A 24471-nucleotide genomic window follows, 5' to 3' on the forward strand; every position below is an offset into this window, starting at 1 on the left:
CGCTTACTGGCGGGAAGGTAAACGGCGTTTCCGTGTGCTGCACTGGCTCACAAGATGCGGGTTTGTCACGCTGGCCACGTGACCCGGAAGTGTCTCCGGACAGCGCTGGCCCCCGGCCTCTTAAGTGAGATGGGCGCACAACCCTAGAGTCTGTCAAGACTGGCCCGTACGGGCAGGGGTACCTTTACCTTTTACTTAGTTGGTTTTTTAAATAAATGATTCAATGATTCTGCTTATTGACAGTAATAGAAGAGTGTTGGTGGTGGTGTGTGTGGCTGTATGTGTGAGAGAGAGAGAGAAAGGGAGAGAGAGAGAGAGAAAGGGAGAGAGAGAGAGAGAGAGAGAGAGAGAGAGAGGCCATTGCTACATATGAGAGGGAAGATATTTTTTACAGAACAATGTACTTCCTGGTCTCAGAGTTGTCAGACAGCAATGTTATCAGTTGCTGGAATTCTACTACACTGCCTAACTCAAAACTTTAAATTATGAGCCCACAGTCAAGTTGGGTAAGAGGAGGCACAACTTTTGGAGTTTTCCATGACAGTTTTGCACTACGCAACAGCTGATGAGGTTAAATCTAGTGCGCACAGAATTAATAAAAATTTTCATATCTACAATTTGCAGCCAATTTCCCATTTAATTCTGAAAAGGAAAACAGATGTTAAACTATTGGAATATTTAAATTATTTCTTGAGTCTTGACCTTAGTCCCCTATAAGAGGGGACAAATAGACAAGAGTCTAAGGGGCATAGACTGGGCTTCCAACCTGGGGTTAGAAACTGAGATATAAAAGCTAGGAGCCAATTGGTCGCCACAATAATATGTCTAGGTGCATTTTTTTAAAAAGCAAAGGAAGACAAGATGGGGAATCTAGCTGAAGATGGAATAAATGCTGTGCACAGAAGACAAATTATTTGAAAACACGCAAAGGTAATAAAGTGGAAAAGCAGTCTAGAAAGAGATGTGACTGGAGTTTTGTTCTAGCAAAAGTAAAAACCAAACCTCTTTTACTCAATTAGAGAGGGTAGCCTGCCAAAACCTGTATCTTTATAAATTTGTGAACAACTTAGCATAGATAATTTATTTGGATCTTTTCGCAATTTGTGGTATTTGGAGGGTTGTAACCAGCCACAGCAAAACAGATCATACAGAGAGCACAGTGGGACTTAAATTGAAGCATGTATAGTACAGTAACACCCAGTGCAGTTGACGGCTGAGTGGGGATTCGAACCGTAGTCTCCCAGGTCCTAGCCCTACTGCCACTCTAACCACTACACAACCCAGCCTCTGAACCTTTTTCTTTCAGATTGCAAAGTCATAGCTTCTGTGATAGGTGGAGCCACCAGCGAGGGAAATTCTTCCCACCCATGCCCACATAATGAGATTAATTTCAACGTTCTATTTTTTTAAATTTCTGTAAAGGAAAGCACTTCTCTGTAAATGGCAAAGGAACACTCATGCAAACCTTTTTTAAAGTAGGGGGATGCTCTCGCATTTCTCAAAACAATTCCAGCATTATTATATCCTTTAAGAGTCATGGTGACCAGAAATGCACACAGTATTCCAAAGTGCAAGTGAACCATGGACATGTATTACGCCATTATATTTCCAGTTCTGTTTTCTAGCCTTTTCCTAATGACCCCTAAAATATAATTCCCCCTTTTTACTGCTGCCACAACCTGGATAAACATTTTAATTGAGCTATCCACTAAGACCCTAAGAACTTGATTCTTGGTCGGTCACCACCAGCTCAAACCTCACTGATATGTTAGGATATCTTCCCACCCCCAATCACTTCACGCTTGTTAACACCGAATCAAAATTATCATTTTAATGCTCATTCACCCAGTCTGGGGAGAGCCTTTTGGAGCACCTCACAGCCTCTTTTAGTTAAAAACTACAGTGGTACCCCGCAAGACGAATGCCTCGCAAGACGGAAAACCCGCTAGACGAAAGGGTTTTCCGTTTTTCGATGTGCTTCGCAGGACGAATTTCCCTATGGGCTTGCTTCGCAAGACGAAAATGTCTTGCGAGTCTTGAGATTTTTTTCCGCTCCCCACCCCCTTTTTCTAAGCCGCTAAACCGCTAATAGCCTTTTAGCAGCTAATCCGCTAATCCCTTAAGCCTTTAATAGCCACTAATAGCCGCTAAACCGCTAATCGGGTTGCTTCGCAAGACGAAAAAACCGCTAGACGAAGAGACTCGCGGAACAAATTAATTTCATCTTGCGAGGCACCACTGTATTCTCTTTTTTGTCATAATTTCCAGTATGCTCTCCCCACCTCCATGCTCAACCTGCATTCCTAGAGGGGAAAAATGACGCAGCAGAATCCAAATAAAGGGGGGAACATTAGAAACCTTTAAAATAATCAGCAAGCACAAGAAAAACACATTCAACCATTTGCAGCTTGTGTTTGTTTGCAAACCACATGGTGCTTTGTGCTTCCCGCCCCCATAATAGAAAAGCAAGTTCAACTGTCTGAAAGAGCTTCTTCTGTTTGCTTGCTTATGCAAATCGTGCAATTGGAAAGGCTCCCCTCTGACTCAGCATATCAAAAGGCTTCCTGAAAAAGGGATGGCTTCAGTCACAAAGCTGCTCTTCTGAAGAGGAGGTACCAATCTCAAACCTCGTGACTGGGTAACTCAACCTGGTCACTAGGTGGTGCTCCTGAGTTACAAAAAAAACGGGCGACAAGCTAATTTCGAACGCTGTGCCAACCCATCAGAAATTTTTAGGCCAAAGTTGAACGGCTACCTAATAGGGATGCTCTAACAGTGAATTTCCTTATTGACAGGTGTTTGGACTTTATGACCTTTGGGGTCACTTTCAACTCAATGATTCTATCAGGGAGGGAAATCGAAGTTGATCTGTAGATCAAGTCTGAAGGTCACCACAAGCTTGTACAAACTTATTTCCCTATACAGATCTTTACAATGTGCTGGAAACAATCAGAGGCATAGTTAGAACTGTCTCATCAATGAACTTCTAGAAAAAGCCCTCTTTGGGAAGAGAAGGAGTGGTTGCACAGGAAATTCTAGTACCCGTAGTGTGACATACATTGGCTTCATTCAGATGCATTGTTAAACCATGCCTCTTTCCTCCTCTGTAATGAGCTCTGTAGCTTCTGCTTCAGATTAACCACAGTTTGCTGCATTGCCCAAACCCTAAGTTTAATCTTAACTATGGTTCATGAAAACAAGCCATCTTAACAAATGATAGCTTGAAGTTGGCTTGTCTCCACTAACAATTTAAGGTTAACTACTATTTGAAACATAGCAAGCTGTGGCTAATTTATAATGAACTCGCAGATCATGAAAGTTTCTAACCTCCTCCTTGTAGCCATGCTGGAGAAGGAGTGTGTGATCCTTGGAAAAGACCGGGCTTGTCCTTAAGATGCTAAACTATGGTTGCGTCTTAATCAGAGAGGAATGCAATATGCTCTCAATAATTTACAATCCCTAGACTTCCACCCGTTATTCTCTATGCACAGAGATGCCAACTGGGTGGGGCAACAGAAAAACTGTCAGTGGCACTGAGATACCAGGGACAGCTTGGGGTGCAGGATGAGAGCAAGGACCACGCTACAAGTTGTACAAGGTCCAGAGGCATTATGCTTAGACACTGACTGCGGGAATAGTCTGGAAGCTAAGAGCAGTGAAGCACTTATGCTGGAAAAATTATGATAGATCTTCCATGCAGCTAATATTGCAAAACATAGCCAACTTAGGACATCAGTGTCCCTAAGAGAGCAGCATGCCATGAAAGTAATCCATCAGCTCCTGGTGTCTTATTTTTCACTGCATCAGCACCTAATCAGATCAACAGACAATCTACAGTGCCACACGATGCTTATTTACTTATCAAATTATTGCTCTGAGTACTTTTATTCCAGATAATGCTTCTTGGCAATCTTTCCCCATCTGTTGCATCTGAACCCAAACAATTATTGCTATATGAACATTTGTTTTATTTATATTATGATTATGATTCCTTTCTCTAGTATGAACACTGCTGCAGGTTTACTGGGTGCTAAAGCTGACTACGATCTCAAAGTCTGCTTTAAATTCTCTCTAGTTCTCCCTACATTCAGGTGATTAAAATCACAAATTTCAACGCCATGATTGTACAAAGATTTCCCCATTTTAAAGTTTTGAAAGTCAAGGCTACTAGACGACTTCCACTGGCCCTCTCATAAATGAAATCTATATTGCCCCAGTAGTTTGTAAGGTCACACCCATTATGCGTCTGCTTCAAACTTTATTTTGTTAACTTGCATTCCCAAGAAAAAGCTTTTAACTGAATTTAGAAATTAAGAACCAAGGCAGCATTCCCTTTTCTAATCCCTACCCCTGTGAACAAATATACAGTGGTACCTCGGGTTACAGACGCTTCAGGTTACTGACTCCGCTAACCCAGAAATAGTACCCTGGGTTAAGAATTTTGCTTCAGGATGAGAACAGAAATTGTGCTCCAGCAGTGCGTCGGCAGCAGGAGGCCCCATTAGCTAAAGTGGTACCTCAGGTTAAGAACAGTTTCAGGTTAAGAACGGACCTCCAGAATGAATTAAGTTCTTAACCTGAGGTACCACTGTAAATGTAAGTCAAAAGTTGCTTTCTTGCCCTGCAAGTCCAGCAATGGCGACCCTTTGGCCCACAGGCATAATCTGGCCTGACAGAAGTCCCAATTTGGTTCACAATCTTCCTCAATTCACACCCACTTGCCCTAAATCTTATATCTTCTCCTTGTGGCCAGTGTTAGAAATTAGCCAGGTGCCAGGCCTGTTTTGCTACTGCTGTGGGTCCAATTTTGTCTAGGTGGAGTTTTCTGGGGGCCAAGTTTAAAAACCTCTCCCTTAGTTCATAGTAAATACTATGTCCATTTCCACAGTGTGTGTTTCTCCTTCTTGCATACTGGGACATGTGAATTGTTGTAAGAGCAAGCTACAGTCAAGAAACGTAGCTGAGATCATAGAATCACAGAATTGTAGCATTGGAAGGGATCCCGAGGGATCCCAATATTCCGTTGTGGCAACTGTAACCTAGATTTAAGTTGCAATTTGGTACCTAGGTTTTATATCATTCTTTCTAAAACTGCAGGTGGCCCTTGCCCGCATGGTTTGATTTCAAACGACCTGAGCAAAAGTAGCAGGGCTCGCAAGTACCACTGACAAGCTGTTCATTGATGCCTGATCACCTGAGCCTTCAACCATGTGCTCTGACTTCAAGCCACACAGGCAAAAGAAAACACTATGCCCGATGTCATGGTGACATCAGGTGCTTGACAAAAGGGCAATCCCACCCACCTGGCAAAATGCCTATGGATGCTGGGGGAGACCAGTTCCAAACACCTGATCTAGTTATCAATATACCGTAATTTTTGCTCTATAAGACTCTCTTTTTCCCTCCTAAAAAGTAAGGGGAAATGTGTGTGCGTCTTATGGAGCGAATGCAGGCTTTGCAGCTACCCCAGAAGCGAGAACAGCAAGAGGGATTGCTGCTTTCACTGAGCAGTGATCCCTCTTGCTGTTCTGGCTTATGAGATTCAGAATATTTTTTTTCTTGTTTTCCTCCTCCAAAAACTAGGTGCGTCTTGTGGTCTGGTGCATCTTATAGAGCGAAAAATACGGTAGTTTAGAAACCATGTTAAACTACTTTGCCGGGAGGGGGATTAGGATGGCATGTAGATTTGTACTTGACAATGCCCACCGGCTAAGAGGAGCATTACAAAAGCAGGAGGGTTCCACCAAGGCAGAGGCCCTGGTCTTTGCCTAGGAGGATAGGTGAGCTGCTACCAGCAGAGAATGGAAACCCACAAAAATAAGCATTCTGATATGAGGAACTGGTGACTGCATTCTGCATTCTGATATGAGGAACTGGAGAACCCAGAAGGGCCCAGTTAAAGTGATTTTCAAGAAAATAATAATACACAGAAACAAAACTACTCCCCACACCTTCTTGCTCTGGTCATCATGAGATCCACCACTCCTCCCAGATGCCAGGTTTGGATTGCTGTTTATGAACTGAAACTACAATAGTGAATTCTGAATCTATTGAAATTTACCATGATTACTCAGTCAGAAATCTCCAGATGCTATCAGTTTATGGTTTAAAATGTCTCACTCACAAATCCCCCACTGACACAAATCCAGGCATTTATTCAGAATGAGCATTTTACTTTACCCATTGTTTTGTCTTCTTCCTGACCCTCCCTCAGCAGAGGAAGCATACAGTACATGCTAGCACAAACAACACAGGCCTTTTCTTCCAAGAGCCTAATCCACACTACAATTCACAGACTCATTGATGCTTCACCAAAAGGTATATATGCTCTTGTATTGTAACAGTGTCAAAACAGATAATGAAAAATTGATGCAGCAGAATCCAGATAAAGGGGGCAAACCTTTATTCTTCCAAGCAAGCCAGCAAAAATAATATTATGAGTTTTTCACACATGGCTTCTCCATTTTGGTGCTATTTCTGTTAAATATATCATGACATGGTGTAGTATATATTGTGTGATGTTGTTCATCCGAGGTTGTATTTACCTAACTCTGCTATGGAACAGATGATTGTTATTCTATGTAAAACCACAGAATCCAAAGAGGATTTGCTTTCTTTTTCTCATGATTATAAACAGTACACAGGCAATTCTTGCGCATCTTGTCTTCTTCAAATTCTTCCATTCTTCTTCTGTACCAATTTTTTTTAAAAGCCATTTTACGTTTGGAAATATACTAAATAAAGTAATATAGTCGGGATCATTATTTTAATCTGTGCAATTTTACAATTCTCTAAAACTCCTTAAATAGGAAAAATTCAGCACTGAAAGCTATTGATCTTATAGAGAAACACTTTTCAATAATGCATTTTGTATAAATGTATATGGTATATTAATTTCACATGCTTTTGTTTTTCATTTACTATGAAACCTGACATTTATTATGTCGGGAACCAGTGTTGTGTCCATGTGTTTCAATTATGAAATCTAGCTAGCCTGTAGTAAGAAGCCCAATACAGTATTCTGGATTACCAATTATAAATATGAGTAGTTCATGAATGTTTATACCACAATACTTTTGTCCTCAAGGTGCCACAATACATAGGATAAAATGGCAGAAATGGAGGGAGAACCCAACAGCCCATGGAGTAGGTTGGGCTCGGAGTGAGAGGAACCTAAATTACTCAGTGAGGTTCACAGCTTAATAGGAGTTGAACACTATGCTGCCACACTGGTTCTCGATATACCCAGAATATACAAACAATTGAACATGAGTACTACAATTCATTTAACCTCCTAAGCATTATACATATTTTCTCCCCAACATATCAACTGAAATTACTGTGCCAAGCACTCAAGTGTGGGTTGGGGTGCCAGTTAAGGACTAGGTCCAAGCTGTTTTAAACATTTCAGAGCAATGTCAAATGCCAAAATACAAGATCTTTTAAGCTGTTAAGACTAGGACTAACATCTACAACAATAATAGCAATTAATATGCAAATATATTGCTGCTCCTTTACAATTTGAAGGTAAGTTGCCACACATACACCCAAAAGAAACAAAACACCCCCCCACACAAAACGTATTACAAAACCACCCAATGAAGGCACTGTTGGCATCTGTGAGTTTTTGTTCTTTTGTTTTTCTAGAATACGGATATGTGAAAGGCTTTATTTAATAAAATCAAAGTGATGGGAATCAAGATGCTTGGATTAATTTCTAGTACTTATTTTATCCATTTGTTACATTAAAAAGTTTTCCTTTGGATTACACTTGATCAAACTCTTACTAACTGCAAACACTAGCTGACAAAACCCACAATCGTGGCTGAGAGTTTATTTCATGTAATCCGCTGCAATTTGTTTGAGTAGGCAGTGCCTAAAGTAGAGCTTCAGGCTTGTAACACTCTGCCAGCCGAGTGCAGATTTGTTCTAAAAGTAGCAGATGTCTCATGGAATATATATAATATGGAAAACATTCTGATTTAGTTTTTCCTCATTTTTTTTATTGGCATGGGAGCTTGCATGGTAGATAAAATCTCAGTTCAAAGATGAATTATTTTTAGACATTGAAATCAAACTTTCTAAACAACTCCCATTACAAACTCTTCCATTTAAGAATCTTAAACCATATCTGTTGAACTCAATAACAAATCCATTGATATAACCCTGCTCACAGGGTTCAGTCACACATTGTTTTTTAAGATAGGGAAACAAAATTAAACCCAGTCCAATCAACTGTATATTTTGCATGCCAAGTTTCCCGAAACAAACATTGAACGGAGTGCTAATCCTTTGCCACTTCTGTTTTTACTACATAGTGTACCTAAGCCATTTTCATTTGTGCCCAAACGTTTTACCTCTTAAGATGCTTTTTATACTGGGCTAATGTACATCAGCCCTCAGTCATGAAGGTTTGATAGCAAGAACTCCAGAGCCTTTGAAGACCTATGGTGTCCTGGGCCTTATCACATTTTTGTATTGAAGGACTGGTACACTTCAGTACAATCTTTTTTAATGCTCTCTTTGTGGGGCAATCAGACACTCCAGAGGCTGCAGCCACAACAAAATGTCTAACTTTTATTTATTAAGAGGGGCTGGCCAAAACATATTAAACCCAATAAGCACTAGATTCAAGATTTCTGTTATCACCTTTCAAGTCCTAAATGGCCTGTGCCTATCATTATCAGTTGGTGTGAGAGCCTCTCTATCAGAGACAGCATAATCACTTAAAAGTAGCAATAACAGCAAAACACAAAAGAACAGATCCATCAGCTGTAGCTCATCATAGTCAGAAGAACTGAAGGCTCTTTTAAAAAGGAAAGTCTTTACTCTTGAGCAGATGACTAGCTAGGGAGTAAGTACCTCTGTTAAAGCAGCAATTCCAGAGTATGGCTACAGCCACTAAAAACGCCCTTTCCAATCTGAGTCAACAATGCTTTTAGAATACGTACAAGGATCTGTTGTTAATAGCCAGACAGGCTGATTTTGGAGGAAGAGGTCATTCAAGGACTCAGGTTCCAAACTGCATTGTTGCCTTTACGGTTACTCAGCTGCAAACATTTGTATCCAAAGGGAATCCAATTTTTACACCAATGGAATGAGTCATTAATATGGAATCCTGTTTAGTACACTGGTGTTAGAAAAAATGTTGGCTGCTCTCTCTTTCCAGAGTTTAACACTGGTATGAAAATAATCAGGAGAAAAACCACAACGAACACAGACGGTTCACTGAAGCTCCCCTACCCTCTTTACGGAAACTATTACTCCATAGTATTGTGTTAGTAAAAAGGTGCCTTCAAAATTATGTCTCTGTTTTAACACTGATTGTCTTGCAAGTCATAAGCTAGTTAAAGTAGTTTGACTGTGAAAACATTCTAATAAATGTACAACTCCAAGCCACCTGGGGTTCACTACAGTGTCATTACAGAGACACAAATACCACCAACTAAAGATTGCAATCCTGTGAAGGAAAAGTACAATTTACAGCATATTTGTAACACAGCAAGTTATGCTAGTATAAATATGCTTACATTTCTTAAACTATCCAATGCCATACAAAATTGTTTGGGGCACCAATCTTCAGGATACTGTAGCTAACAAAAACACAACCTTATTCTTTTAAGTTTGAGCAGCAGGAAGATATAGCAGGTGAGTGATTTGCACAGCCATAAACAATAGGTTTTAGCTACCAAAGGACCTATACAAGAATGCCTCTAATTAAGCCAAAAGGGACAAACTGCATTCTACTGTTATATAAATTTGTTATTTATAAGGTAATTTTTTAGCTCGTCCTTCATCATATGGTCCCATAACAGGTTACAAATACAAGTACAATTAAACCAATCCAACACAACCTATAAAAGGAGATTAAAGTACAGCATAATTAAAAGCATCCTGGGGCCCACAACTTGAGAACTTGAGCTGCTCACTTGGTACAGTGTTGAAGAACTATCATCCAGTCACTAATACTCCCTTCTGCAGCAAGGTGCTCAAAAGAGTGGTGGTAGCTTAACTACAAACATACCTGGAAGCAAATTATCCCCATCCCCAAGATTTTTATTAAAGTTTTCACAGTACAGTGGAATAATACCTAGAACAAACTGAATCAAAAGACAAGAGAATGAGACAAGAGGAGGAGGAAAAAAAGAACAGAGCAGTGTTTGAAATTAGCCAGGTGCCAGGTACATTTTGCACATGACCATTGACCGCATGTAACCAAGTGAAGATGCCTAGACACCAGGATGGTGCCTGACATCTCCACCATCCGGAGGTGCATGTCTGGGGATCATTGGACCTTGACTGATTTCACACACTAATACCACATCCTGTAGAATTATATCCGTTATCTATTATCTGCACAACCTGTAGCTTGGGCAGGAGCAGTGAAAGTTACAGTTAATTGTTGTAGCTTAAGGTAAAGGTAAAGGTACCCCTGCCCGTACGGGCCAGTCTTGCCAGACTCTAGGGTTGTGCACCCATCTCACTTAAGAGGCCGGGGGCCAGCGCTGTCCGAAGACACTTCCGGGTCACGTGGCCAGCATGACAAGCTGCATCTGGCAAGCCAGCGCAGCACACGGAACGCCGTTTACCTTCCCACTGGTAAGCGGTCCCTATTTATCTACTTGCACCTGAAGGTGCTTTCGAACTGCTAGGTTGGCAGGCACTGGGACCGAACGACGGGAGCGCACCCCGCCACGGGGATTCGAACCGCCAACCTTTCAATCGGCAAGTCCTAGGCGCTGAGGCTTTAACCCACAGCGCCACCCGCGTCCCTATATGTTGTAGCTTATCTTCACTTATCTCACCCCACTGCCCTTCTCACAATTGTGAACAATATTCTTACGTTATCAGTCCCATGATGAGGCCGGAAACCTAACTGGAAGGGGTCCAAATAGTCTGCATCCTCCTGCCGTGTCTGGAGTTGTTCAGCAACCACCTGCTCAATCACCTTGCCCAGGAATGGAAGAATTGAGGTTGGGCGATAATTGGCAATAATGGCCGGGTCCGAAGAGTTTTGTTTTTTTAAAAAAAGAAATGGTTTAATCACTGTTTCTTTAAGCACATCGGGGGCGGGGGGGACCCTCACAGAGGAAAGCATTCACCACCCTACAGACATGGCCCACTGCCCAGCCCGACTTGTTTTTATAACTCAGAATGGGCAAGGATCAAGGTGATCAATTTCACTTGTACCATAGTGGTAACAGGTTGAAATTGATTCCATACAACTAGACCAGACAGATCTCTGTGTCCCCGCTCCCTGTTACCACATAGGAGTCTCTCACTTTCCGAATAATATGAGTGATTTTATCTGCAAAAAAAGACTGCAAAATCACTACTGGAAATCTTGGAGTCCTTATTGGACTCCAATGGCAAAGGTGGTTCTTGTTAGACTGCAAACCACCTGAGAGTCTCCTGCTGTAGATGCAATAGGGACGTCGAAGAAAGTCCTCTTCGCCGTCGCTATTGCCACTTGGTAGGCTCAATGTTGAGCTCTAACTTGTGCTTGATCCGATTCAGAGTGAGTTTTTTGCCACCAGCGCTCTAGCAATCTCAGCAATTCTATCATCACCCTCAGTTCTGAGGAAAAACATGGGGCCATTCGGGCTCCATGCAATCAGAGAGGGTGCTTCAGAGCCAGACAGTCGATAGCCCTGGTTAGCTCCTTATTCCAGCGAGCCACCAGGGAATCAGCTGAAGGGCCAACAATATGGGATAAGACATCCCCTACCACTCTCTAGAAGCCATCTGGATCCATTAAGTGGCAGAGGTGGATCCCACTTACCTGCTGAGGGGAAGAGTCATGAATAAGTCTAATTGCACCAGGAAGTGATCTGACCATGGCACTTTTTTTGTTTCACTGGAACTTAGTGTCAGATCACCTACATACATAGTGGTAAACACCAGATCTAAGGCACGTCCACAGCTATGGGTTGGACCAAACCTATTCAGGGGCAGACCCATGGAGGCCATGCTTTCCACGAAGTCCCAAGCAGCCCCTTGTAAGGTTGTGTTGGCCAGGATTTTGGGGCAGGAAATCCTTGGCGTGGGGGAAAGGCAGGTACATCAATAAGAATCCTGTACTGCCCCTATTGCCCAACTTTCATGTGGCAGTCCTTCAGATAGTTGAAGATGGCTATCATATCACCTCTCAGTCTCCTTTTTTCCAGGCTAAGCATATCAACTCCCATAACCATTCCTTATGAGATTTCATTTTCAGACCCTTTATCATCTTGCTTGCTGTAAGTTAAAGGGAAAAGGAATAAGTGATCATTAGTTAATGGTCATGCAGAACAACAGCACAGTGAACAACCATATTAAATACACTGCACTACACTTCAAGCAGCTAAGTTTCTGCCAGACACCTATACACCATGCCATGAAATAAGAGTACAGACCCGAACGCTGCTAACTGACAGCTACCAATTTGACAGTCATCACTTTAAGAAAATATTTTGATGTACTGTTCAGAAGTGCTATTAATTCAAATTCTTAATAACTAAAGCAGAATAAATATCTTATTGCTTTTGACAGAGGACCTGAAGATGTTCCCATTTAAAAGACTAAAGCTTAAACTATTAAAATACACAACAATTTATTTAACATAATCTGTATATACCACTACACCGTATTGGCTCTCTAAACAGATCATAGTGAAACTCATACAGGATATATCTGTGATGTCATAAAGAGTCTAGTAATATGAGCAATCTACTAAAAACCATGCAGGAAAATGCATGAGCTATAGGGGGTCAATTAACTCAGTAAAATACAACTACTGTGTCTTCCAGCTGCACCTAATCATTACTGCTCCATATGTTTATTTTCCTTATATTTTATCTTTCTTCCAATGTGTTAAAGGCAGTGCAAAAAATCCCACCCGACCCCACCATGCATTTTTATTCTTACAACCATCCTTTGAGATAGCTTTAAGGCTAGTAAGACAGTGTGGCTGTCCAAGGTTACCCAATGAGTTTTCCAATGGCATGGGTGGGTACTTGAACCCAGGTTGCCCAAGTCCAGCTCCAACACTCTAACCTTTATATCACATTGGCTAGGATCACAGTACCTCCAGTGGAAAAGATAATATAATTTCAATACGGTCTAGTATCCACTATCACAATACCTTTTTTCCAGAAGATCATTACTTTAACAGCATTAACAGCAATTACTACTAATAAACAACCTGAATACAGTTTTCACTTATTCCCACTTCAGCTACCATGCAGTGTTCCACCCTTTCAAGCTTCTACATTATGGTAGCTCCAATGTAGCATCAGCTATTTTGAAGCAGGAAGCTCTAGCCACATTACGCTTCATATTTCTTCCAGCAAGTCCTCAGACAGTGTTACTACAGCTCAGCAATCACTACAGTTCTTGCTGGTAGCACTACACCTGTGCATCCACAATGCTAGTGTCTCCCACTCAAGCATACAGCAAGGTATTTGTGCTTGACATGTTTCTGATCTGAATTAGTCTAGTTTTAATATCCAACTACATTCAATAGTAAGCCTCCCAGTTTTATAATTGCTATTGACCACATCCTTGGGATGCAACTCTTCTCACAATTAAAACCATTCAAGTTCTAAAGAGGTCAGTAATAGCAGCATGAACCTGCAGACTTAACCTGCACTTAAGCAGACACATTCTGTACAATCCTTAACACATCCTCCTATAACATGACCTAAGATAACTGCTGTTTATACAAATTATGCAACTTCTGCATATGATCTTAGTTTAGGGTTGCCATACTTCAGACAGCGAAAATCCGGGCAGAAAACGACATATGGCAACCATAGTTTGCATTATTGACCTAGTATACCTGCTAGAGTGAGCAATGTATTTCTCATGCACTCCCAGTCTTTACACAGCAGTTGGAAGCTAAGCTTACATATATCCATATTGCAAACAGGGGTGGGGATGGGGGGATTTACCATAGTTAACTATAGGAGTTGTCCCCAAAACATCTACTGAGCCAACACTTAAGGTGAAATGTAAACAAGTGTTGGTTCTAAACTCATTTAGAGGGGTGTTGATAGAAAGGAGTGAAAGACAGGCCTTGTGGCAAAGCACTGCAGATTAGGGCTACAGGTTCCAATTGATTTAAAATCTTGAATAATTTTCAGTGCCCCCAAGTTAAATTGGGCCGAAGTTTTCAGAAGGTGTTAAGTACTTACAAAAATCACAGAGGGCAGGTGCCATCTTAGAAGACGCATCCCCCCTTCCTCTCACCCAAGAGAGAATGCATCTGAGATTATGCTTGTGGCACATGGGTGCATCATCTAAAAGACAAAGCAAGAATGCTGTTTTCTTCAGAGCCACTGTTTTAGTTGTATACGCAAAGTCAGATTGTCAATAATACAATTTTTGATCAATTTTGATACATTTCAGTAGCACTATACTAGGAATTCTAGTGAAGCTTTGGAGATTTCACACACACACACACACACCCCAAAAAAATCCTGCCACAAGAAGAATATACAGTCATAAAGGCAGATATGAAAGTAAATAAGAGCTAGTTATCTGATTGGAAAAATATGTGCTACAGTTTTCCAGATGTTGAATTCTTCATCCAAATGCCATGTCATATTTTTATATGGTTGATCACCTCCTTGGGTAACTTCACACAATCATATTTATTTAGAGTAATTCTAACCCACTCTTCATTAACATAATCACAGAACCTGTTACGTAAAAGAAAACTTTAAAACATCAATATTTTAACACATTTAACCACCTCCCAATGACTGTACCTGTACATATCAAGATTGGTCAGGTATTTTTTAACATAAAAAATGTCACATATTTTGTGGTCTATGGTCTTGTCATGGAGGCATTCAAACAAACTATTAATTCTTGCTTCTTATATAAAAAGTTATATAATCAAGGGACACCAGTTTAAATATGTATTGTGGTTATCTGTTGGAAAGAGACGGCGATGTCCTGTGTTTTACTACAGGCTTGCAAATAACCACTTGCCTGGTTGCCTGATGCAAGTATAAATTACTTCTAGATACATTATCAAGTCTCTTCTTTGAAGCTTCTCTCCAGCATGCAACTTGTCAATGCAAAGGGTATTTTGTTTATGGGTCAATCTATGACACGCACAAATGGCTGTCTGCTACTTCTCACAGCACAAGCATCCAAATGCAGTCTGGCCTGCCATGGCTGCCTCTGTTTCCTTCACTATGTAAGTGAGACCTAGTTATCATCTTATTTTCAGCATAATTATCTGCACAAATTTAGTAGGCATGGGCTTATCTCGCTCTTCTGTTTACCTTTTTTCTGCATGACTTGAGGCAGTCATTTGGAATTCATTTGAACTGTGAATTCCTATCCTGTATATTAAACTGTTTAAGATTAACTATCAAGTGGAGAGCTGCAACAATACTTTACTGTACATCCAATAGGATTGGCTCCTATTCAGAGCTCCAGCCAAGACCAGGAGCCGTGTAGAGAGCACCTCCTTTTCTCTCTCCCTGCCCACTCCCATGCTGTAAAGTACTGAAGAGTTGTTTGGGTGCTGATTGCCAATCTGTGTTTTATTACTGTATCTCATATGGGAGGGTTCTGGAGCTCTGAGGAAAGGAAAATCTGTTTTCCGAGTCTCTCCCTCCTGAAACCTCCCCAAATAATACAGGGAGGGAAGTTTAATCTTAGGATGTGCAGATCACTTCCTTCATTCTGAGGCAGTTGCTAAAGTCTGGAACATTTGGTTCAAAATGCATGAATCTGCAGAAGAGCAATATCACCCAGCTTCAAATCCAAATACATTAGTTTTTCTGCACATTTTTTCCCCCCTGATACAAAATACCATTTAGCTTCAATAGCACGTTTCCCTTATGGGAAACAATCAATGAAATTCACAAGGTAAATCCATTTTTATTTTGCAATTCTAGAAGCCCAGGTACTATCAAACGTATTTTGGCTACGCCCACATGCTATTTAGTATGCAGTTTGCTCCTACCATGTAAATGTATGCTTTTGTGTAGTGCTACTAGGACTCATTTGTTATCAGTAAAAATACAGCTGTGGTCACTAACACTAGAGAAGTTACAAGCCATACAAGGTGTGCAAACAGTTTTATAGCAGCCATCGGGGGGGGGGGTTAAGAAAAATCAATGTTTTTTATTAAAAAAACAAAAAAAATCTTTTTTATTTAAATCAGTTTTTTTATTTAAATTGGATTTATTAAAATAAAATGCTTTTGGAGGAAAAATCTTTCTACAGAAAGTTTTCTATTTAAATTACATTATACTCCAAAGGCTATTCATCAGGAAAATAGGATGTTTTTAATTATGTAGCATGAGGCTTTATATGCAATGTTTACATTTTTTGGTAAATGAATTCCATTAATCCATTCACAATGTCATGCTCCTCCAGAGGTTTCTGTAAGATTATTTGGGGCAGTTTTTCTAATGAGAAGATATTATCACAGATGCTTGTTTTTGCAGTTCTCAAAAGCATGAATTTGTGTCTGCAGAGATAACATGCCTTTTCTTTACAGGAAAAATGTTTTAAAATAAACATACAGAGTTGAGAGGAAAACCTTAATCCCATTGTTCCTTTGCAAATTATATACACAGAATCAGCCCCTTACCTCTTAAATGCTAAGTTACAAGAGTTCCAATAGATTGTTTGGAGTGGAATAGATCTTGCACAAGTGCGAAGCAGTAAAAATCAAAGTGCAACCTTGTGAGCAGAATACTCCACAAGTCTTGGGATCTTTGTGTAATAATTGTGCAAGTGAGCTGCATGTCTGTGCAACTCAGACTTGAGGCAAATGCTGAAGTCACTTCAGAGCTGGCAACCTCTTCCCAATCCCACTGGGTTCCAACAACTGCACTAACACTTAACTGTACAGAATAGGCACCTGAATATAGAAGCAAATCCAAAGGGGTGGTGGTGGAAACAGTAACTGGGACCTGTAAGTCCTTGGCGAGACCTTGAAGTACTTGCCAGTCAACTAATAAGAGTTCACTGGTTCCAGGCCCTGCTTCCCAGGGCTCGCCTGACATTGTCCAAACAATAAAGTCTCCTGCAGCAGGAATTCCCGACGTTCTCCGCTCCAGTCCTCGGTTCCCCTTTTCCAGCTTCTTTCTGCAAGCCTGTTCCAGTCTAGGCCTACCAACTGTAAGTCTCCCCCTCACCCCCTAGACAAAGGAAGGCCAGCCTCTCCAATGCCAGGGCTGCTGGGAGATATAGCCCCTATAAATAGTTAACTTATTAAACCTCCCAATATTTTCATAATTAACTGTCTATGTATTTCTAATAGTATAACCAAATCAGTAATTTTTGATATAGCTGTAAAAACTACTCTGAAAATTTATTATTCCAAAAATGAAACCTTATACCAGCAAGAATGAGTCTTTCTGTAAAAAAGAAAAAAGTGATTTAAATCAAGTCTTACTGACTACTGATTTAAATCAAATCCACCCTGGTAGCAATTCATTCCGTCCTTCTCCAGATCTGCCGTTAGTCAATGTATAATCATGCTTAACGTCTATTATTCCAAGTCACAAGAGCTCTCTCGCCTTCCCATTATGGATGAGTGTGTTAATTCTACAACTCGCTGTTCCGCAACAACACCATGAAGCACTATGAAATATTTTACATGTATACTGCAACCGTGTATATAAAACCACATCAAGGACAATTCATCATGACTCCTACGCCCAACTGCACTACAGTGCCCGTTACTAGAGGCAAGGACACTGCAAAGTATCTGGACATTACTTCCAATAAGAAGTCTGGTCAGGCCTTCCACAGAGAGATCCCATTAACCCACCCTTCTCCAGAACCCAATCACACAGGTTCTGAGGATCATGCTGATCACTTGCGTAAGAGTTATCAGTAAGCTAAAAAACATGTTTTGGTGGAGTGATGACCTGAATAGTAATTAGCTCTGGAGTGAGCACTTTCATTTTCTCACCAGCAGACTCCAGGATGAAGTTAGACAACTTGCTTTCAAATGTTGAGTAGCCATTAAAAATTCAGATTCGGAATCTATCAACTAACCTTTAGAAATGCTGAACTAGCCTAGCCATCAAATCCAATACCGACATGGAACTACAACAGTTCCAGATTAGAAAGCATGCATTTTAGCCAAACTAGGAAGTAAATCAATGTGAAACAAGTTAGTTAGAGCATCGTGCTTATAATATCAAGGTTACATGTTTGAACTCTACACAGCTGCATATTTCTGCATTGCAGAGAACTGGAGTAGATGGTGCTCAGGATCCCTCCCAGCTCTACAATTCTATTATTCTGAGTCATCTTTTTTCAGTAATTCAGAGTCCTTAATGAAATACACAATAGACTATATTAATTTGGCTACTATATACCACAGCCATCCAACAAACTGGCCAACTATTCCAAATGTAAACCCATGGATTCAATTCTCCACAACTGCCAAACCAAAACAGTAAACTCATCAGAACAAATAATCAGCCAAAGCCATTTTAAAACAGCCACATTTTAGCAGTTCCCTAACACAAAACAGTGATGGGGCCATACAGACCTTACTTGGCAAAAAAATTCACATAGTGGATGCCACTACAAGATAGCCGTAGTCAAGGGGTTCCAAAACTGTGCTCTGCAAACTTCATTTAGGTATTCCACAGCATGTCTGTGAATTTTGTTTATTTCTTATATTGTGTTTCATTCATTATTATTTGAATTCCATAGAATTAGCCCTCATTACTGCCAGCTATGCTTCAGAGGAATGAAGGAACCAAGTGGGACCTCAGATAATGATTAGAGCATGAAGCTAGTGAAATTGCTAACTTGACTGAGATCATACTTCATTCAACTAACTATTAGAGTAGACTCACTGAAATTAATGAACATGACTGCCTTAGATCCTTCCATTTCAATGGCTCTACCCCAAGTAATGATTAGTTGAATACCACCCCTTTATAAAATCAAACTTTTAAGTAGGATGACAATCTACACATTTTATTTATTTCTTATATTTGTTAGCCACTTTTCTCACAGAGTGACCCAAAGCAACTTACAAATTAAGAAGAACCAATCAAAATCTAAAAACAGAGCTATAAACATACAGATCCCAACCCACAACAGGACCTTCAAATTAAAAGCCAAAAAGCTCAGATAAAGAGAAGTCTTTGCCTAGGACCTAAAAATAAGATGGCATCAAGCATGCCACCCTGGGGAAAGCATTCCACAAGCGGGAAGCCACCACTGAATTATCTGATAGCAGAGGCAGCAATGAAGACTCCATACTGTGCGTCTTCAGCCAGTATTTGCCAAAATCAGAGCCTGCGGGGCAACTGAAGTTACCAATCAGGAACAATGCTAGTTTGGCAATGTAAAATTGAAACCATGAGTAATTCACTATATGAAGGAATATAAAGACACCTTTCAAACTAGGTGTAATGACCGCATTGCCAGAACTAAAATAGGTACACCAGCAGGAACAAGGCTCTCACAGCAGTGGTATGCTTTTTCTGTTAGAACAATTGGCAGGAGTGTTTACTAAAGATAGTGGTAGCAGACCAAAACACTCATGAAGCTCGCAGGGTGATCTTGGGCCAGTCACAGCCTCTTAACCTACCCCACAGGGTTGTTGTAAGGCTTAAACGAAGAGGGGGATGAACCATGTACTCACTGGAGAAAAAGGTGGGTTATAAATGCAATAAATAAGCTCTTCTGCTTAGCTGCTTAAGAAAGTTGGAGAAGCCAGCCAGATGAAGATGTCAGTTGCCAACATGGCATCCAGAGATCTCCACATGGTCACAATTGGACCCGTGCCAGTTGCAAAATGCACCTGGCGCCTGGGGAGTTTCTAGCACTGCTTCTCAATTAATCCCTACCCTGTGAGATACATTAAGAGGCTGTTACTGGCCCAAGGCCACCCAGTGAGCTTCATGACTGAGTGTGGTTTTGAACCCTGATCTCCCAGGTCCTAGTCCAGGGGTAGGCAACCTAAGGCCCGGGGGCTGGATGCAGCCCAACCGTCTTCTCAGTCCGGCCCAAGGACGGTCCAGGAATCAGCATGTTTTTACTTGAATAGAATGTGTGCTTTTATTTAAAACACATCTCTGGGTTATTTGTGGGGCATAGGAATTCGTTAATTCCCCCCACCAAAAAATATAGTCTGGCCCACCACATGGTCTGAGGGACGGTGGACCGGCCCACGGCTGAAAAAGGTTGCTGACCCCGTCCTAGTCCAACACTCTAACCACTGCAGCACACTGGCTTCATGCAGTTCTGCTATGGGGCTATATAAATTAAGTAGGTAAATAAATACGGGGAAAGCAAAATGTCACTTAAAGAAGGATCTGAAATATTTCCCTTTAAGTTTGAATCTGTTTTATTCTGGATTTTTTTTTTTTTTGATGTTTTAATGATTTCGTGATTTTATATGTGTTGGAAGCCGCCCAGAGTGGCAGGGGGAGCCCAGCCAGATGGGCAGGGTATAAATAAAATGTTATTAATATTATTATTGTTGTCATCATCATCATCGTGTTGTAAACTGCTTTTATAATTCTTCTTTAAAATACAAAGTGGTATAGAAATTAAATGAATAATAGTAATAATAAATTTCATTGTAAATAAAAAGGCTCCTATACATTCCACCATGGCAACTACAACCTTGGTTTAAGGTGTCATTTAGCACAAATTAGTTTATATATCTGAGCTTCTAACACTGGGACAAATACTTTAGGAACATCTCTCCCTATACCAGTGTCCCCATGTTTTAAGATCTACAAGGGAGGGCCCTTCTTGTCCTGTGACTGGTTGAGGCCACCACTCTATTTCGATCTCTCTGCTATGAGATGACCCCTCTGTGACCATTACCTTGCCAAGAACACCCGATCCCTTATAATCTGTTAGTGGTCTCCCAATGTTCAGAGGCTTGTAGCTCCCACTGCAGGCCCAGTCCTCTGGAACTCCTCCCTACTGAGATTAGACAGGCTTCCTCCCAGCTGTATTTCAGGTTTCTGACAAATACTTTCCCATTTCAGCAGTTTCCACATTCCCTGACCACTGGCTATGCCAGCTGAGGCTGCTGGGAGTTGGAGTCCAATAACATCTGACAAGCTACGGGTTAGGCACCCCTGCCCTAAAAGAAGTAGGGAAAGTGAAATAAAAGTCTTAAGGAAAGAGTAGCATACAAAGTCAGAAGAAAGCAGGATCTTGTAAACCCTTTAATTAAAGTGACTATGTGTGGATTGTTTGGACAAGAGTGTTCAAAACAGCACACAGGCATAGGAGAATGTGAATTGAAGATATTAAATTTCGTCAAAGGAAACTTACACTAGCTCTGAAAATGCAAGCCTATATACAGCCAATACATCTTTAAAAGCCATTTTGTTCTGAACCATGCTGGGAACCAATTGATTGAACTGTAGTATATAAATCATTTTCCCTACACCTCCACATTTCTATACAGAAACATCTTTGATGTGATCAGGAGACAGATTATTAAGTGTTACTTTATTACAGGGACAGGTTACTTAAAAGGAAGAGTCCGTTTCAGTAAAAGCATTGGCCAATTTTAGCAAGTTTGTTTTACAACAGTGCATTTACAGTACTAAAGCAACCATCTGGCATCACACCCGGAACCAAGTCCACCCACATTAGCACTTTCATTCCTTCTTGCTGTATAAATTCAGGAAAGAGACAATACTAACAAGCCAAGTCCTCTTGTTCCATTTCATGCACTTAACTAATGAACGCTAAGTTAAGAGCTAGACACATGTTTCCTTATTGCAATAAGGGATTTGTCAAGTTCTTTATAAGAACATTGCAACTGGTTAAGAGAAGTCATAGTCAATCCCATTTATTTGGTGTTTCACAGGAAATAGTAATATTTGTACATTTCATGTTCTATACCAAAAAATGTAAGAACTGTAATTAAACACACCTCTACACTCAGCTTTAAGCAGTAGATACTCGAAACCAGTGAAGTTTAAAGCCTTACGGAATGTGCATCAGGGTAACTACTTCAAGTCAAGTAAAACATGCAAGCTTTCCCCTCCTTTCAAATCCTTTTCTATTTACCTCAAGAACAATAGAACCCTTTCAGCCAGAAGAGCCATTCCTCTTTCCCATGCCTCCCCATCCGGGATGAGGAAGCCGCTTCCTAAAGCCCACTTCCTCTTCCATGCCTCAGACCTGAAACAACTTTCAACAGCCCCTTGGTCTTTCGCAATATCCTGTAGACACCTCCCTATATTTCAGGAAACCTCTTATTTGTCACTTGCATCAGAATTTTTGTGCTCTGAAGCCATCAGCTCAACCAGAGCTTAACCAGAATGCTTCTACCCCGAAGCGAATAGAACAAAAATGAAGACGCACGATAATATTTCCAGTTGGGTTAACCAAAAAAGCCCTTCCTTGCCAAAGGCTTGCCGTTCGATATTAAACATTTGCGACAACCTTTCTAAGAAGCTACATTGTTTTCAGAATTACAGCTAACCGTCATCCGCCAGCCGGCAGAGTGAAGCAAAAATGAAGGAGCTGTAACGATCCATTTGGATAAATATGGTCATAAGCCGTTATCTATGCACACAGAGATAAGCCTACCAATAAATGGCTGCAAGGATAAAAGAATGAGGATGCTGCTGGAGATTTTGAAGGGGAGGGAAGAGATGATGTTGGCAAGAGGACTGGCTCCAAGGAAAGCACAGAGGTTTTGCAGTAGAATACAAAAACAGGAACCGGGAACTGAAATTTCGATAAATGCCCGCTGCAACCCCAAGATGCTACTGTGTTGTATGTGCAGAGAGAGCACTTTACCTGGAGCAGGATTGCTTCACAGAACTGGGGGGGAAGGAGAAAGCAGATAAGGAATCTCCCCTCTGGCTTCTTACATTTCTATTTGTGGAAGCGGCGGGCAGGGTGTAAGGGGGGGGGGAAGAGGAAGGGTGGGATCGCAAGCACAATGGCAGCAGCAGCCCCTCACATGCCACGGGCATCGCGGAAGCCTCCCCGCCACATGCAGCAGCAGCAGCCCTAGAGCAAAGCTGAGGGAGACCATTCACGGGAGGGAAGCGGGGGAAGGATGCAGCCCTGCAGGTTCCCTCCTTCTCCCCGCTTCCTCCCCACACGGACCCGGGGGCGCCATATGATGGGGGGGGGGGGAGAGAAACCGACAGGCCAGGATGCACCTTCACGGAGGGGGGGGGGAGGGGGAGGTCAACGGCACCGCCTGACAAGGCGCCCCGCCCTCTCCTCGCCCCACCAAAAAGGAGGGAAAAAGGCGCCCCACCAGAGACGGAATTCAATACGCACAACGCGCCCCCCCCCGCCGCCTTGTCCCCCCACCCCCAAAACCCGGCGTACCATGAAGTCGGTGGCGAAGTTATCCTCCCCATTGTGGTCGGTGTCCTTCATGGCCTGGACTCGCTGGATGAATTTCCTCAGGATCTCCTCTTGCTCCATACTCCTCCTCCTCCTCAGCCGCCTCCCCCCTTCCCTCCGCAAAGCGGGAGAGACCCAGCCTGAGGAGACGCCCCGCCAACCGGCTTTCTCGCTGCTGCTGCTGCTTCCGCCGCCGCCGCCGCCGCCCTAGCCCTCCTTCCCCAGCCGCCTGGCCCCCGCCCCGACCACCCCGAGCACAACAACTTCCCCGCGGCGGCTCAGCTCAGCCCAGCGCCGCCCGCCCGAGCCATTCTCCTCCCTCACGGCCCCTCCCTCCCTCGCGGACGCAGCCGCCGCGGCCGCCAACACCGAACGCCGGACGGCGGCGACGCCACTCGCCCTCTGCGGCGCAGGCGCAGCCACGCCCGCTCCCACCCTCGTGTGGATCCGCCGCGCCCGAGCTCTCGGGCCCCGCCATTGGCTTCCGCTCTCAGAAGCCCCGCTGGCGATTGGCCTGGCTGCCCGTCAATCTCTTCCTCCTCCTACCTCGGGAGAAACTTCCTTTTCCCCACCCCCACACCCCTAGAATTCCCTAGCGGGTAAGGTCTTCCTTGCGCTTGATAAATAGGACTCTGGGATGTACCAATGCGTTTGCGGGGGGGGGAGGGGGGAAAGGTCGCCTGTGGTTTCGCTGAAAGAGACCGCGGGAAGGCAGTGCTCCGGCTTCGCGCCCGGGAGGCTGCAGGCGTCTCTGGTTTGCCCGCGGAGAAAGTACCTGCCAATATATGGCACGTTTAGCAAGCTTATTTAGAGCCCCCTCAACACGTTTGCGTGTACATAATAAGTAAGTTTGGTCTTTAATAGGACTTACTCCCCTCCCTGATCACTGCAGATGGTGACAGCAGCCACGAAATTAAGAGACGCCTGCTTCTTGGGAGGAAAGCAATGGCAAACCTAGACAGCATTTTAAAAAGTAAAGACATCACCTTGCCAACAAAGGTCCGTATAGTAAAAGCTATGGTTTTCCCAGTAGTGATGTATGGAAGTGAGAGCTGGACCATAAAGAAGGCTGATCACCGAAGAATTGATGCTTTTGAATTATGGTGCTGGAGGAGACTCTGGAGAGTCCCATGGACTGCAAAA

At 42.3% G+C, this 24471-nt stretch overlaps 1 protein-coding gene across 4 annotated transcripts in view; it reads right to left on the reverse strand.

Moving 5' to 3' along the window:
• The window catches only part of PTPN12 (protein tyrosine phosphatase non-receptor type 12), a 61297-nt gene extending 37566 nt beyond the window's left edge, over positions 1-23731 (reverse strand). For 2 of the 4 annotated variants that reach the window (XM_083399605.1, XM_083399603.1), the window contains exon 1: positions 23311-23623. In XM_083399605.1, coding sequence (XP_083255731.1) covers positions 23311-23409 — 99 coding nt within the window. In that variant the 5' untranslated portion in view covers positions 23410-23623. Of the gene's footprint in view, positions 1-14174; positions 14280-23310 lie in introns of all 4 variants that reach the window. The other 2 variants (XM_083399604.1, XM_083399602.1) reach the window with 2 other exon arrangements.
• Between the last annotated feature and the right edge of the window lie 740 nt (positions 23732-24471).

Source organism: Podarcis tiliguerta, assembly GCF_965153285.1.
Source record: "Podarcis tiliguerta genome assembly, chromosome: 10".
In the NCBI taxonomy this organism is placed as follows: domain Eukaryota; kingdom Metazoa; phylum Chordata; class Lepidosauria; order Squamata; family Lacertidae; genus Podarcis; species Podarcis tiliguerta.